Here is a 15,986-nt window from a genome sequence, read left to right on the forward strand (position 1 = left end):
AAAGAGTGAGATGCCCGAGGAGGGGGGAACAGAAGACGACGGTCAACTCAAGACCCCCTGAACATTACATCTTTTTCTCTCACCTCATCTCTCGAGTCCCGCTCAGTCTGTTACTCTCTTACTTTGTTGGGGGATGCTGCCCACATTACGGCACACGACCGAAGGAAAGATCTGCGGAAACGTCGACGATGAAGAAACGGACATACATGCCCATCAGCTGACGGCATGAAGAAAGCTCGCCCTCGAGACTGGGCAGGCTAACGCTGCCACAGAAGCACAAAACCAAACACAACAGTCGAGCCAATGCCGAAGAAAGCAAAAGGATATGCAACACACGGAGAGACACAGAGCTGTCAGAGACTATGAATCGAGCCAATGGCAACATCAATCCATCCCGAACGTCCAAACAAGAACCATGGACCTCCCGAGGAAAACTCCCGATAATCCGTCCCCCCTCCACCATCCTTCTCTTCCTCCCTCCCACTCTCTTTCATCCTCGGCCCCATCTCATATCGCCCACTCTCGCTTCTCATCACTCAAGATCATGGATTATATGCAATGGTTCATCGGCAAGAGAGGTAAAAATAGTGTCCAAAACCAGACCGAGCGATTATCATCCATCCTCACCCAATGCTTCAAGCGGACGGCAGCACCAATCCAGTACCAGGGCCGGATTATACCTTCCAATGCGGATGCAACTAAGAGCCACGCGAAATGACACACACTTCCGCATGCACCACTTGCATTGGACACAAGGGACGCAAAAACGCAACGCAACGCACGCAGATGGGTACAATAGGACGCGCGCATCCGCATCCGCATCCGCCGGCTGCCCGGCTGGGCGCCTGAATGGGCACGGGCGAGCTATTGCTGAAGTCGCAGATTTGACTTGCGCAGTAGACTGCAGAAAAGGGAGGGCCAGGCAGGGGTGGCCGGCCGAAGGGGGAAACGAAACGTTGGATGGGGTGTTCAAGTGAGTGACCAATCCATTTCATTGCAGTCTTATGAACCAAGGTGGTTTAAATTATCTACGGGCCTATTGTTGCAGTGGCAGCCGAACATCGTTCTTTGCTCTAGCCGCCTCTCCTCTTTCTCTTATTATACAACGGCCGTCTCTCTCTTTCTTGTCTAAACCCCCCCCTTCCCTTCCTACTCCTTTTCCCTCTATTCACCTCCCGGCCGGGCTCTCGCAATATTTTGCTCTCCCGAGCATCTCACTCCTATACCACCCTGCCGGTGCACACTGGCCCCTCCACCACACTCCCGCAACATGAAGCATGGAACACCCCTTTATCAACGCTCCATAGCCATGGCTACGATAAACAGTCCCCCGGGTTGACCTGCCGGAATTGCGGCAGATGGCCTACCGCACTGACCTCTTCCGACGGTCTCCGTAATCCCCGGACCTGAGTAATGGGGCAACTCTCCCGTCAAAAGTCTGCGACCTCGCCCTTCCCCCGCTCGTCTGGCCATGTTCTCCTTCAAATTATGGAAGCAAACAAAGAGTCATCTCATCACGCCTTGGGTTGTTCGTCGAAGTATCGTCGGGACCAGCCTCTTGTCGACTTGGGGCTTTTGGAGACTCTGGAGTCGGCAGTCATCGTCATCCCGGAGGCCATCATGACGATTTCGGATATTACCCACCATCACAGTAGCTCAAGTTACACGACGAACACAACGACACTGGGGCACATTGGGAGCAAGGCAACATGAACGGAGCAATACGGTAGTTGGCAAGGAATCGCCGGGTGGGCCTTCTTTTGAGGGATATAAGAAGAAAACTGTGTCTGCGGGCCCAGACAGCAACAAAGACACGCATATGGCCGCCTCATGGCTCCTCTCATTCCGCCGCCAACCTCTTTGGAGACGACGGGCCATATTCCTACACTCTCCAACATCATTCAGCATTGGATTTGGATGCAACAACAGACGCAACCTGCCCAGCCCAGGGAATCAAAGCCAAAGAGAGAACGCCCAAACGGATGCCAAAATGCCCCAATTGGTAGCAGGAGGAAAGCAATATGTGCAGGGGGGGTGAACAAAAAGCAAAAAGGTTGGTGGTTATACAAGTGGTATCTCGTGACGGCTCGTGGCCGCCGGAAAAACAACAGCGATGGGCCCGATGGGGCGAACATGGAAACGAAGGGAACTCGATACAAGTACAAGAGACGGACAATTTGGACAAACGTCCGTCCATCTGAACACACGGTCAAAAATGTCAACGGACCAGGAATTTGGGCTCGAATGTAGCCTCAATCGACGCTGCGAAGGAAACGTACACCGAGCCGGATGAAGCGAATTATTATCGACCACGACCGCTAGGGCGGCAGGAAGTCATTACTCATTGCGGACGTCGTTGCTGCGGGTCCGGCTTCTCGAGCAGGCCACCGATATCGACTCGTCCTGATCGTTCGTCTCTCTGCCAGGAAGAGGACTCTGACTGAGGAGGTTGGTGGGGGCCAGCTCGGATCGGAGGCAACTGGAAAGATGGCTGCGGCGGCCGAGCGGTCGGCGGCAGTTCACTGCGAGGGATCTGGTACGATGAGGGTCCGCTGGCGTACTCGGGACGGCTGGGTGAGGCTGCATATGAGGGCATGCCAGGACTGATGCCGGGGCTTAAGCCAGAAGCCATGTGCAGAGGTTGGCCAGGGGATGGGCGCGGCGCAAGTGCGCCTTCTCCGAATCGAGGTCTCGGCTGCTCGAACGTGGCAGAGACGGGGGTGTGCTGCGCGTACGCCTGCTGTTGGGGCGGATAAGGGTACGGCATCTCGCGTGCATGCGGCGATGGCGAGGGATAAGGATACCGCGGTGCGGCATTGACGAGAAGGACGATGAAGTAAATCGATTCACGCTTGGCCAATCCCAGGCGCACGGAATACGACCTCGGCTGTCCATCGCTCGCTGCGAAAACGAAGAAGTCTTGACGGTCGAGCTGGAACCGCGAAATCTCATCGGCCTCGAATCGCAAGGAGTCAAAGACACGCTCTTGCTCCTGCCTGCCGAAAATAGGAGGTAGGTAGACGGGGTCCTTTCTTGTTCGCTCTTCTTGTATCTGCCGTTGATGGCTCTGGAGCTTTTCACGCTCAGTGGGCACGACGATGTCGAATAGGGAGCGGCCTCTGACGTTGGGGATTCCGACGGCGTCAGCGAAAGCTGGCGAAGCGCGCGCAATCTCCAGCTCTGTGGTCAAGAAGACGACTGGCTCAGGCGAACCGGACGCGAGAGACGGGGGCTGGCTGTACAGGTTCGCCTCGCCCATAGGAGCTCTGTCCAGATACCGAGGTGCAATGGGTTCGCTTGGTTGAGACTTTAGAACGCGATAGGAGTGACTGCCTCGGATGGGGTCATCGTACCCTGAGATGGGAGTGCCAGCCGAGTAGTGGCTCAGCGGCGGTCTCCTTGCTGCCGCTGCGGCGGCGGCGGCATCCTGGGGATGCTGATATGTCGAGGGGCCATAGCGGGCTTCTCGGTCGTCTCTCAGCCGCGGGCGGCCACGCTTCTTGTGTTGCACGTCGACGCAAGCGTCTTCCTTGCCGTTGCTTGTGCATCTCGAACAGGGCCGTTGAGCTATTTGTCGCAAGAGCAAGTCAGCGAAACTGTCATCCGTTTGTCGTGTGTTCTCTTTCTCCACACCAAAAAAGAAAGCAAGCAAGCGCACGATCCAAAGCTGTTGTAAGTGCAAAAGCGGCACCACCATCACGTCAAGCCAAAAAGCTTACATGACGTCTTCCAACGGGCACTTGCTCGTCAGTCGCGTGGCTTAGACATTTGGTTGCTTTTCCTACCCCAGCTGCCATGCGTCGCATCCGACACGTCAATGACACGCTAGTTCTGTCCACTTGGATCATCCCGCGACCAGACCAGACGGAGCAGCGATCGACCAGCCCGAGTCCACCCAGAAAGCTCTCGCGAAAGGGAAAACCGCCTCCGCTTTCTGTTTCAGACATGGCACATTCGATAGCAACCACACCCAGTCCAACGACACGCGATTGGCGAGTTCACCGCATCCCTAACCATAATCAAGATTCGAGGGTCGCTCCCGGGTGTGCCGGCTGTTACCCGCCAATCTTCCCAAAATGCCGGGCCGACACTCCGGAGCGAACGGGTCCAGGAACCAGACGGCGCAAGACACGGTAGTCGTTGGGTACGTTGGCAGGGTTGGCCGATCGCTTGGTCGTGAGGTTGGAAAGCTGGAGGAGCTGAGAATCCCGGCGCGGAAGTCCGGCCAAGGAACACACCAGCACATCTTCTGCTGACAGGACTGACTGACGCCAGTCCAGTTGGGCTCACGGACACCGCACAGCCCAAGCAAGACTTGGTTGACGGCATGCGCCATCCCATTCAACTCAGCCATCTCAACTCCTCCGTCCGAGTTTTCTGCGAATGATCCTCCCAGACGGGATCGTCTTCCCCTCAGCATCGGTCTCAGGTCAAGGGGTTGATCCCTGCGCTGCTTCGAGTGTCGCAACGCCCGTACGCCTTGCTAGGTTAATGCCGCGTCCAGATTCACTCTCGGTGCCTCTTGACCGATAATGATGTCAAGTGTTGTTCCCCAGAGATTTGGAGCCGCATGCGCCCGATGGCTGCAGTACTGGTTCCTTGCAGTCCGCGGGAGTTTCCTCTTTTGGTCGATCCCCCAGCCGAAAGGACAATGCAAAAAAAATTAACAACGCAAAGAAAAACGCAAAACGAGAAAAAAAAAAAATCTCAAAAATGGCCTAGCAAGCTAGCCAGTCAGTCGTACGTACCGTCGCATCTAAACCAAATGTCAGCGTCACCGTATCAAAATACCACCGCGCGTCTCACTTGGGATATCTGCGGGGAGAGTGGTAACCTACCGAAGATGGGCTCTTTTACATGGCACACAAGCTGATGCCACATGGCCCTTTGTCTTTCTTTGCGTCTTCGGAGACGTATAGGGACCGCTGTCCTGGGATGTCTGCGACATGGTTGATGCGTAACCATGCTGATGGGGTCCTGTTGGTTGTGGCGGCGGTGGCCCAGACATGTGCATGTAGGGCGGAGGAGCCCGCTGCTGCAAGGCCTGGCTTGCCTGGTTTGCCAGGTGTGCGTATCCTGAAGGCGCAGTCCGCAGGTGGTCGTCGGGTCGAGGGTATGAGTAAGGCATCCTGTCCTGCTGTTCGGGGTGATATGATCGGGGTTGGGGCGGCGGCAAGGAGTGCGGCGGAGGCGGAGGTCCTCGGTAGTCGCCTTGCGGTATCGTCGTTGGCGGCAGTCCTCCCCGGTAGGCATCTTGCGGGCTGGTGGACGGATAGCTGCCATGCAGTTGCCCTCGGTCACCAGCCTCTGGATTTGGCTTGGGCGGAAGAGGAGGAGACCCTGACATGGGCGGGGAAGGATATGCTCTGGGTCGAGCAGGAGTCTCGGACTCTGCTCTTGTTGGCGTTGCCCAGGTCAGGTCGAGGGCGAATCGCGCCAGATCGGAAATGCCTCGGCGCTGGCCGAACGAGGTAGACGACGTATCGCAATCGCTACTTATGGCTTGCATGGATGTTGTGATGCAGCTTCACTGGGCATCCGGGTCGAGGAGCTCTCCACGTCTTTGTTCAGACGACGCCTCGTTTCCCAGACTGTTGCGAAAGGCCGGAACTATCGCGAGACGATATCGGTCCGTCGTGTGCTGCTGTCGATGTTCTGAAGCTCGTCGTTGCGCTTTTATGCTTGCTCCAGGTCCGAATATAATACCCCTTCCTTTACTCAAGGACGGATGAACGTTGTGGTTCCGCTCGAAAGATACCTTTTCCTTTGGGTCGGATGAGTTGAATTCCCCCTCTTGCCCACACAGTCTCGAAATACCAATCCCGATGGGAAGGAGAAAGCTCTCTTGTGGTTTCCGAAGAAATACTCGATATGGCGAATAGCAAAAGTCTGAACCAGCGGGTATTTCAAAGACAATGCAAGTTCGCGCGCCGTCTTTAAACACTCAACCGGGCGTTCGTGCCAGGTGTGAGAATCGCAAAGGCCGATCCAGCTGTCCTATGAAAGCAGGCAAAAATGATCAGATGCAGCGGCTGGTGCTGTAAGACGACGAGGCTGCTGTAGCGGGACACTCGCACAATGACCCTCCAAGGTCCAATGAAGCTCCTTGCGGCGATGCTGGCGGGTTGTCGAGCGCGATGCTGATGCGGACAGTTGCAGGAGGTACCACGACAGAACCTCAGGCACGGGATGCGGAGATAGATGGCTGGATACCTGCGTACCGGCGACCTGTCTTTGGGTACGGTTGTATAAGTGATGGAGTAAGAGAAAGAGAAGGGCGGAAGTAGAGAAAAGGGAGGAAGACGATGTAGATCTAGTCTACCCCTAGCCTCTTTTTGTCTCTCCGATTCTCTCTCCTCTCGGCGGTCGGAATAAAGAAGCGTTATTTCTCGAGGGCTGGATATGTTGGAGAGAAGGACCCATAGGCTTTTTTTTTTTTTTTTTTGGGAGCAGTCGATCGGTGGCTCCCGGTCGGTTTTTGTGTGACTGGAGGCAGGCTTGCTAGACCTACGAGGGGAAGGGGGGGGGGGGGGCAATTGAGATGAAGCTAGGGTGTGTGGTTCAGGGTTGATCTGGTCGAGGGAAAGGTAGGCCAGGGAACAAACACCCTGGTCGACGTCTTTAGAGTGGCTGCTAATCAAGGGTAGAGGGCTATGCCATCACGATCCCCTGTTCAACGACAATTCTCCGCGCGTCTGTGTGTGAGAGGTGTGTGTGTGTGTGTGTGAGTGTGTGCAGATTGGGACGAGGTAAGGTACAGTGCTTTCTGCGAGGTCTCCGTCTTGAGTGCGAGGGAACGAGAGGGGGGCGTGTAGAAGACAAAAGGACAGAGTAATAAGAGAGGGCGAGGAAGTGTGCGAGCGAGCATGCGAGAGAGAGAGAGAGAGAGAGAGAGAGAGTGTGTGTGTGTGTGTGAGTAAGAGAGAGAGAGAGAAAGGAAAAGAGAAAAAAACATCAACCGGCAGCATTATCAGCCGTGGGCAGCAAAAACCATAAGACCAGTAACTTGAAGCAGTCAGTACACTGGCCAGGGAGGAGATGATAATATTGGTTGGCGGTAGCGATGGCGATAGTAGCGCTGGGTCTGAGGGTTCCTGGATGAGATTAAAACAGGCACGTATGAAGCCACAACGTAATAAGACAGTGGGGGAGACAAGAGTCAGTTGGGGCCACAGTCCAGTGAAAGTAAAGGCTGAGTGAAGGAAGATGCGGACACGGGACGGGACTGCGGCGGGCGTGGCCAAGGCCAAAAAAGTGAGAGAAAGCTAGCAGGAATAGAGAGGGGACGGAGAAATAAGATGCAAGAATAATTTACGGTGAAAATCAAAAGGGCTTCATTGCGCCTGCAGGCTCTCCCTCTCTGTGTCTCTTCCCTAATGACTTTGGCAAGTTAGCCGTGACGGCCAGTATGTAGCGTGCAGAGTACCAAATTTGATTGGGGATGCGAAGGAGGGATGGTTCAGGTGGGAGTGGACAGGGAGGGGTGAACGTTGTCTCGAATGTCGGAGCCGGTAGCAGATGGCAGATTATGTACAATGTAACCGGGAGCCAGGAAGGAGGAAAAGAAGACTGACTGGTGGATAGGGATGGATAGGGATGGATGGGATGGATGGGATGGGATGGGATGAATTCGTACAAGGATGAGATGGGATGGATGAATGGAGGGTACGGATACCTAGGCGAGCATGTAGATGGAGGGGGAGGAGACAGACCAACACCCGGGGGGTACGGAGTATGGTCTCTCCAAGTCAAGGTAGACACTAGAAAGGGTAGAGACCAAACCAGGATGAAGACAGGCAGCGGGAGAGAGTGGAGGAAGTGTAAGATTGACCTGATATTGATGGTATTGAAGAGAGCTTGGAGGGGTGTGGAGGCGGCAGAGAGTGGGGAAAAGAGGACATTGAATCTGCGAAAGAGAAGAAGCAAGTAATGAGCAGAAGAGCATCCGTACGTAGGTACTTCGGACATAGAAGTGTAGTGTGAGACGTTGGAAAGGATGATCGATCTTCTGTGCTAATATCCTTTTTCATTTCTTGAGTACCTTGCAGATACGGATAGAAAAGGATAGCTAACCCAGGCACACGCCAGGACAAAGAACATGGACAGCAGTTGACAGCCCATGTGGCCGTGTGTGCTATGGCTTCGTTCAGAGGGGGTAAAGCAGGACGAGGCGAGACCGTTCGAGCCAGGTATGTCGGGGTACGTACTGACGGAACGCATGGCAACGCTCGAGCCAACGTTGTAATCGCTGCACACAGGTTTGCGGCGGTGGCTGCTGATGCTCGTGGTTATGATGCCGGTGGTGGTGGTGGTGTCGGTAGCCCAGGGTCCAGGGGGTAAAGGTACCTAGTGTACTCCTTAGGTAGGGGAAGAGACAGATGAGCGGACGTGGGTACGCGTGGAACTGGGCCACGGGGTGAGGGACATGGGGGAGAAGAGGAAAAGGCACAACGAGAACCGGGGGGGGGGGGGGGGGGGGGAAGGGGTGTGAATGCAGCAATGTCGTCGGGGTCGAAAGAAGGTTGTGGGATATGTGGAGAGGCGAGCGGAGGGATCGACCTGCGAGCGCAACAGAGAGATGAGATGACGGGTCTGAGATGGTGGCATCGAATGGAAGAAGACGTACGCGTAGCCACGCACGACGGGGTAGCCATCGAAAAAACAAACCATGATAGATATATAAGAGGTTTGGTGCTCATCAGATGTTGTAACTTGCGAGGACGCCGGGGATGGAGACTGGAGAGAGAGGAAGTATCCGTATCCGTAACCATGCCTTGGATGGTGAGGTAAGGGAGCCTACCATCCATCCTCGTCAGCTACTACCCTCGGATACCATTGGCATGGGGCAAGGACCACGGTATCCGTACGTGAGGTGCCGCCTTCGGAGACCGCTGTAAGGCAAGGTATGTCGGACGACGGGTAGGAAGGCAACTAACTTACTGTGGTATCCGAACGGAGCACCAAGTAGTAGCGTACGAATATTGGTACGGATAGGTAAGTGAAGCAAGGCAAGGATACCGAACATGTTCCTCCTGCTTGTTGGGGATGGAATGCGGCTATGGCAGCGTGGCAGCGTGGCAGCGGAAGGAGAAAAGGTGACAGGGCGCCTTCTGGTCCCATCCACGTTCGTTCTCTCCGAGCTTGGCTTGCCCTGGTCCGATTTCCGTTGTGAGTCGTCCTGCCGTCCTGTCCTGCCTTGCCCTGTCCTGTGCTGTGCCGTCCGATGTATTATCCGTCCGCGTCCGAGCCCTGGCCTGTCATCATCCTTGAGCGGTTCGAGGCACGTCCGTCCTCCTGCGTGTCTGTCTCGGATGGTCCTCTGAGTTGTCGATACGATGAGAGACATGATTAAGGTATCCGTGGACTGGGCAGGGAGGATGTCTTACAGTCTTAGCGGCCACTAGGTGGCACCTCACCAAAGACACACGGCACGTTGCGCCCTAGCGCTGCGCCAGCAAAACGGACGCGGATGTAGACTGTGGGTGCGGGTGCGGATGCGGATGCGGATGTCGATACACCTAGCTACGGAGAGCTCTCAACGAGCACGTTAATAAGGTAGGTACTTAGGCCGAGGCCTGTCCTCCATGTGGACGAGCTCTGATGCCCTGGCGATACTGGTAAGTTTGTGACTGAACACAAGCTCAGCTAGGTCGGCATCAGTGTAGGATCTGTGCCTCGCCTCATTTCGGGCTCTCCACACAGGAAGCTCACACGAATCCATGGTACGGTGTGGCGTAGACGCAGTGTTCTCAGTCTCCGCCGGATACTTGATGAGTTCTCGTTCCAATTTGCCGTAACCCATGGCTTTTCGAATCCGTCAAAGTGTCGTACTCAGTATCTTTACGGATACGGACGGAGGCGCTCTCCCAACGAAGAAGTCGCAGGTCCCAAATCATCGGGAGTCAGAGTCTTGTCTAGAGTGCGGATACCGTCGCATTCGTGTTGCTCAGCCTGCAAGAATAGAAAAGGTAGTGACGATGTCGTGGGGACATTGCATAGGAACCTCGAGGAAAATAATTGGCACGTTCGATTTTCTCTTTCAGCCGCCTTCCATGGGTAGTCCTTCTTCAGCGCGGCCGTTCTCCAAATGAAACTCTGCCTGCCCCAGGGTACCCATTTTGTGGCTGACGGCCAGGCCGGCCGGGCAGGGCGAGCTGACTTGAAAGTTGACGTGGGCCGAAGGCTGAGATGGGGATGCAGCTGGAGAATGAGAATGAGATGGAGCTAGAAGCCACATCGTGATACCTAGCCACCTAGCTTATAGCGAAGCCGGGTTGTAGGGTCTTGAGGGTCAACGTGCTAGTGGAAGGGGGGACAAGACGTTGTTGGCATGGACCAGGTGTATTCGTAGACGGCCGGCTGTGGGCGAGGAACCTTCAAGAGCCAGCTGTCACCGTTACTCTCCACCAACCATCCGCCTTGGGCTTGGGCTCCTAGCTCCTAGCTAGCCCGCCGATTGACGTGCGGCCGTGAGTAGTGTGCGCGCGCGCGCGCGCGCGCGAGAGAGAGAGAGCGAACTTGTGTGGCTGTGGTTGTGGTTATGACCGTGGCCGTGGCCGTGGCCAGAAGCAGGGTCGTGCGCAGGTGAGAAGGAAATGACTTGTGGACAGCAGTCTGCAGACAACCTGGATCGGGCGGCATGGTTGGATAGATCCGGCCACGATCCATCAAAAAGAAAGCTGGGCCATTTGGTCATGGTTGAGGGTTGGCCGCGGAATCCACGCCTTGACATGAGCTGCTCGTTCGTACTGAGTAACCATGTTAGCGCAGCAACGTAGAACTAACTCTTCTTCTTCTTGTTGTAAGAAGGTAGGTGCATTAGGTACCTGCACCGTCAATTTGTTTTTGGTTTGTTCATTGCAGGTGTGATCAAGATCGAAAAAGACCTACGAGTGTCCGTACTCTTGACAACAATCGCTGTCTCGTCAGTGGCATCGGCAAACGCATGATTGTTTCTAGTATCGCATCTCGAGTGCTAAGTGTATCTAGTCGTGAATGCTTCCTGTCTACTGTGTTGGTCTACTATTGCCTACACTAGAGCCTGGGGAGGAGGAGGAGGAGGAGGAGGAGGAGGAGGAGTGGTCACTCACCAGCTGGGGGTGAAGAAGCTCAAACTGAAGCAAAATTGCTGTGCAGCGGAGAACACCAGACGTCACCTGCTGGCTGCTGCCCTGCAGGGAGAAGCAAGGTAGACATGACTTGGTCCGCCTGCATCTCAAGCATCTCAAGAGAAGTTTCGACTACCTCGCCGGAATGATGTTCTTGTCTGAGTGCGGGTCACATCAGGTCATCTCCAGTTTCCGTCCGAACTTGGTCGCAGGGATGCCAAGGAGTAGGTGCGGATACATCAGGCCCAGGCCCAGGCCCAGGCCCAGGAACAGTCGAACGGGGCCAATTGGCCAGGAACAGACTCAGGCTCATGCTGCTGCATGGCTCCATGATCCATCTCGTACAGACAGATATTGTGTATCTGTATCCGTAGGTCGACTGGTCAACTCGGTCCACCGTCCATGAAGTTTGATTGTATGAACACATACTATTCTTCTCCCTTGCTTATCCGCCGTTGGTATCGCGGAAACCCACCAACAGCAAGTAGCAAGCAGCATGGGGACCACGAGCTCATTCTGCAAGGCGGGCGGTAAGCCGATAGAGGCCCGCCATCTGTCGGCACCATCCATTTGCATGCATGTGTTACCGATCCGAACAATGTCATACCTTTCAGATCTGTTGCTGGCCCTCTACTCTTCCAAACATCCATTCATCCACATATTCGTACGCGCTCTTCGCTTCGGCAACGAGATCCATCTGATGGGTGCCGGGTGCGATATATCAGCTGGGCCAAGGTCGCAACGGTGAACTGCCAGGCCTGTCCTGGTATGTGCGCTGCCCGCCCGGCCCTCGCCAAAATCATCCTCGCCGCCACCGCCTCCAGTACTCAGGAGTCAGGCACCCTTACCCTGCCTTAGTACGGCACCGGGGCTGGGGGCTTGGAGTTCACTAAGGCAGGTCGCTCGAGATGGAAGCCTCCGAGAGAACAACTCGCCGTAGTGAATCCCGCGCTGCCCAACCCGATAATCGCAAACCGTGGTCAAATCGGCATCGAGTGGCTGAGGTAGCGCAAAAAAAAAACCCCCCGGTAGTGCTGGGCTCTGGGCGAGGTCCCTTAGACGAAGAAACGAAGATGACGGTGAAGCAGCATACTTTGCGAATATGCAAACTTGCTACGAACCAAGCTGTACATGGGCTTTGTTCTGTCACCACGATATCTCGCAGTCGGTGTACGGGTAACAGTCCTCATCAGTCCTTTCCTCGCCACGTGAGAAAGACGTGTTTGATGCTCCGTACGAATACACCGTAAGTATTGTAAGCACGTCACCAGGTTTGTACATGGGCCCCTGACCAATCGAGTTGTGAACTTCATCGGCGTCGCTGTTTTGTCACCTACCTCTTGCATCGCATCCGTAGAGCAGACCTGCCTAATAGATCCATCGACTGCATCTCGTCCGACGTGCATCGTGATTGCAGAGGCATACAGGATTCGTAGACCATCAACGTGTTGCTTCGGTGCGTGTCTCTCAAGATGATGTTCACGAAAATGGCTGCGTCACCGCGAGCATTTTGTTCTTGGATGAATCGCTGGTGTCCGTACCGATATGGCCGCTGCTCTATCCTCGACCGTACAGACGCACTCGGTATCTAGCAAAGCATGTTAGTCAGACCCAGCCCGTCTGACCTTTGGGGGAAAAAGACAGGACGGAATGGCAACGAAGCACGCAGAGAGAGAGGGTGAATTATCGGCATCCCTGTATAGCTCTCATAGCACTCATTACTAGCACCCTGATGCCAGATGTCGGATATGCGATTCCAATCTCCAGTCCACAGTAGCGTGACCATGTCGATGCCGCGGCCCTGGCCTGGTGCCATTGAGCTTGATTGTTTTCACTTTTCACCCAGGCATCTTGCGGTGCCCCACGTTATGCGGGATGGGCCCAATTCGGTTTGGCATTCTTTGCCTGTCTTTGCCTGGGAAAGGCAAGCCCAGAGGCGGTGCTAGAGTCGTAGCAAAAGGGCCGGTCAACGTCGCGACCACACCATCAGGAAGCAGTGCATCGTCAGAGTTGCTCTACAGCCGCCGCCGTTTTCGTGCTATTATGCATCATTGGCACTCGCCATAGCCCAGTCATTGCTCCTGGAGTCCTGTTCGACAAGAGCGTGCGAGCTGGCCGTACCGCACATAGCGTCGGTTCGTTCGTCGCGTGAACGGCCCTAGCGACGTCTGAGTGTGTGTCTGTCAACGTCAAGCCATTGCCGCTAACCAGGGAAGCGACATGTTAGTTCTTCGATTTCTTCTGGGCCCGACAAAACCCCCTCCAAAAAGGAATGGTAAATTGCCCGCAAATGTTCATGTCGGTCTAAGTGGATGTGGGTGTCGTCCCTCATACATCTCGTCCTCATCTCCCCTCGCTCGCAGGGCCAGGGCAACCTGCGAAGTTCAGGTGGCCTTGCCACGAATCTTCTCGTGCCTTTTCATTGCCTTGCGCCCTGGGTCATTGCCTTGCGGCCTGTCGTGTTCTGGAACTTGCCCGACGCGGCTCATCCTTCGGTCCAAGGCTGCCCTCGTTGATTGGCAGCCGCCGACAGACAGCAATGGGAATCGATATCAACAACTGGTCTCGCCTTGTTTGCTAGTCGTGAATGCCCTGCCACTTCTGCCTGACTCGGTGCAGCTTTCGGCTATGTGCGGAGACAAGATAACTTCGCCGCTCCACATGGCAATGCAAGTTTTGACCTGGGTCGTCACCTGTGACCTGGCTACTCTGTACTCAGTCTTTGGAAGGATTGATAGCCAATAGTCGAGGTTGTCAGATCCGTGCTCAAGGGCCAGAGCCTAGTAAACCACGACAGACTAGGCAATCGAAAGTGCCGGCATCGCGGAAGCATTGCAATGGGGACAGCCCGTCTAAGGTTTCTTGTCCGCATAGCACCCGAGCTGCAAACTTCTAGCACAACAACTCTGAAGCGAGTTGTGGAATTGCCTGCAGGGGTGTGGAAGCTGAGTACCGATTCCCACTACTCATGCAAGAAAACCTCAACACCACTTGGGGGCGAGACGAAGCGTCCATGTATCGGTCGTATGTAGGTTGTTCGCGTCATGCTTCCTCATGTCCTCCCGTTCGCCCAATCCTCTTGGCAATCATTGGATCAATGCGCCCCGTTCGACGTATTCATTCCAACCATCTGCGTAGGTGCCCAGGGGTCGATGAACTCAGGCATCTGTGAGCCCAGCGAACCCTCAGATCAGCAGCCTTCTCAGGGACATGATGGCTCTGTCGCTACTTTTCCTTCGCAGTCGCCGTTAGTGTCCTTCTTCGATTTCTTGCCTACCTAGGGGTTCTTCAAAAAGAAAATCCACCAACGAGAAGCCAGCTTGGTTCTCGCACAAGGCCCAACCCTCGGCCTGTTTCGGACGTGTTGATGCTACAGTGCCATCCCGAATAGGGACTCTGGCACATGGGCACTGAAATAACCGATGATTCTCGTAGACAGCACATGATAATTCACAGCTTGCCGACCTTGATTGCTGCATCCCTCAAGAGTCTGGGGCCGTACTCTGAAGACAACCTTGGTTCGTACGTCCTCATAATAAGTCTTCCCGGAATCGTTCCTGTACTCTGCCGCATTGCATACGGTAGGGCTCGGTCAGTGATATGATCGCCTTGATTGCCTCTTGACTCCCCTGTCCAACCTTGGGAAACCTTGCAGACGACGTCCCATTTGTGTGGGGGATCCGTTCATGTCTTCCATACGACACATGATGGCTCGTTCAAGTTCGCACCGTGCGCATTTATATCTCCCTCCAATGGTTCATCTGAAGAATGCGTTCAGTTGCTCCTTGCGTTGCCCTCGTGATTGTTGCCATCATCATAACCTTGCCTAGGTAGATATCCATATTACACAAGCCTACAGTATCGGCATGGCGTACCTGTTCCAAACAATTGTAAATTCGCTCCCGCCGGTGGGACGAGGCCTATGCAGTTAAATGAGATTGGCTTCATTCGGGGCACAAAGGTCGTCGGCCAGGAACCCATGCGGCAGGGCTTCTTTGCCTGTTTCCATCTCGGACATATACACAGACTGCCGTCGACCATGCTGTTAAGAAGTCGGTGAGATCACTCATTATCGGGATGAATCTTGTCAGTGGACAACCTGAGCCACGCTGACTGATGTGTCAAGTCAATATGGTGAGCATATGCTCGCTCGGAAGGGAACCGTAGCGGATTCAGGAAAATTACTCTCAGTACGCTTGGTCTCCAGTATTCTTGAAGATGAACGAATCCTTCTCCTGCATTGTTGAAATGGCCTAGCACAAGGAATGTCGATGTCTGGATCCAACGTTGGTGCTCACCGAGCTTCACTTGGAGCAAGGTAGGAATGCCGATCTGTAGGGCGCTCGGCTGGCATCTGCGTCCCGTTGTCAAGGCAGGCGCTAGGTTGGCCCTGGTCTGTCGGCTGCCACACACGCCGCAGGTGGTCTATTCCATCCTGACCCCTAGTCCGTATGCCTCCATGGGTGCAAGGTCCCCTTCTTCGTCTGATGGTCCAGTCGGAAGCTCTGGTCGTGCCAAGCCACGCCTGGATTATCGAGGATGGTCGCTTATAGCTCGAAGTCGATGGCCGGGAACTATCCGTACTGTCGACGCGGCACCAGCCAGAATCCGGAATAACAAAGGCATTGATCCACGGGCCGACAAGCTTACTACGGCCCTTCAATTGCGGTGTAGAAAGACCAACGCAAATAAGCTTGGTGAGCGTATTGAACGCTGCCGCTCCACTTCAAAATGCTTCGGATTTGCGTGCGATGATCCAAGTTCCCGTGATGTGTGTTTGATCATCTGCATCCCCCCTCATTTGCCTCCGAATCATGGTCCAGAGCTGCTGTCCCTGCAAATCGAAATGATGAATCCGTAGCTCTGTTCCCAGTAGCA

At 54.8% G+C, this 15,986-nt stretch overlaps 2 protein-coding genes across 2 annotated transcripts; both read right to left on the reverse strand.

Annotated features, from left to right (window-relative positions):
• Positions 1 to 2,341: 2,341 nt before the first annotated feature.
• Positions 2,342 to 5,509, reverse strand: BDP81DRAFT_321391 (uncharacterized protein; the record flags this gene model as incomplete). The annotated part of the gene is made up of 2 exons (XM_060584610.1): positions 2,342 to 3,596; positions 4,839 to 5,509. 2 exons carry the CDS (start codon positions 5,507 to 5,509, stop codon positions 2,342 to 2,344), a joined length of 1,926 nt encoding a protein of 641 aa, XP_060444025.1.
• A 1,395-nt stretch (positions 5,510 to 6,904) lies between these two features.
• On the reverse strand, positions 6,905 to 8,346 carry BDP81DRAFT_429668 (uncharacterized protein). The gene has a single exon (XM_060590536.1). The coding sequence runs from the start codon at positions 7,966 to 7,968 to the stop codon at positions 7,324 to 7,326; it is 645 nt and encodes a 214-aa protein (XP_060444026.1). The 5' UTR covers positions 7,969 to 8,346; the 3' UTR covers positions 6,905 to 7,323.
• Between the last annotated feature and the right edge of the window lie 7,640 nt (positions 8,347 to 15,986).

This window comes from Colletotrichum phormii (assembly GCF_030913505.1).
Source record: "Colletotrichum phormii strain CBS 102054 chromosome Unknown BDP81scaffold_12, whole genome shotgun sequence".
In the NCBI taxonomy this organism is placed as follows: Eukaryota; Fungi; Ascomycota; class Sordariomycetes; order Glomerellales; family Glomerellaceae; genus Colletotrichum; species Colletotrichum phormii.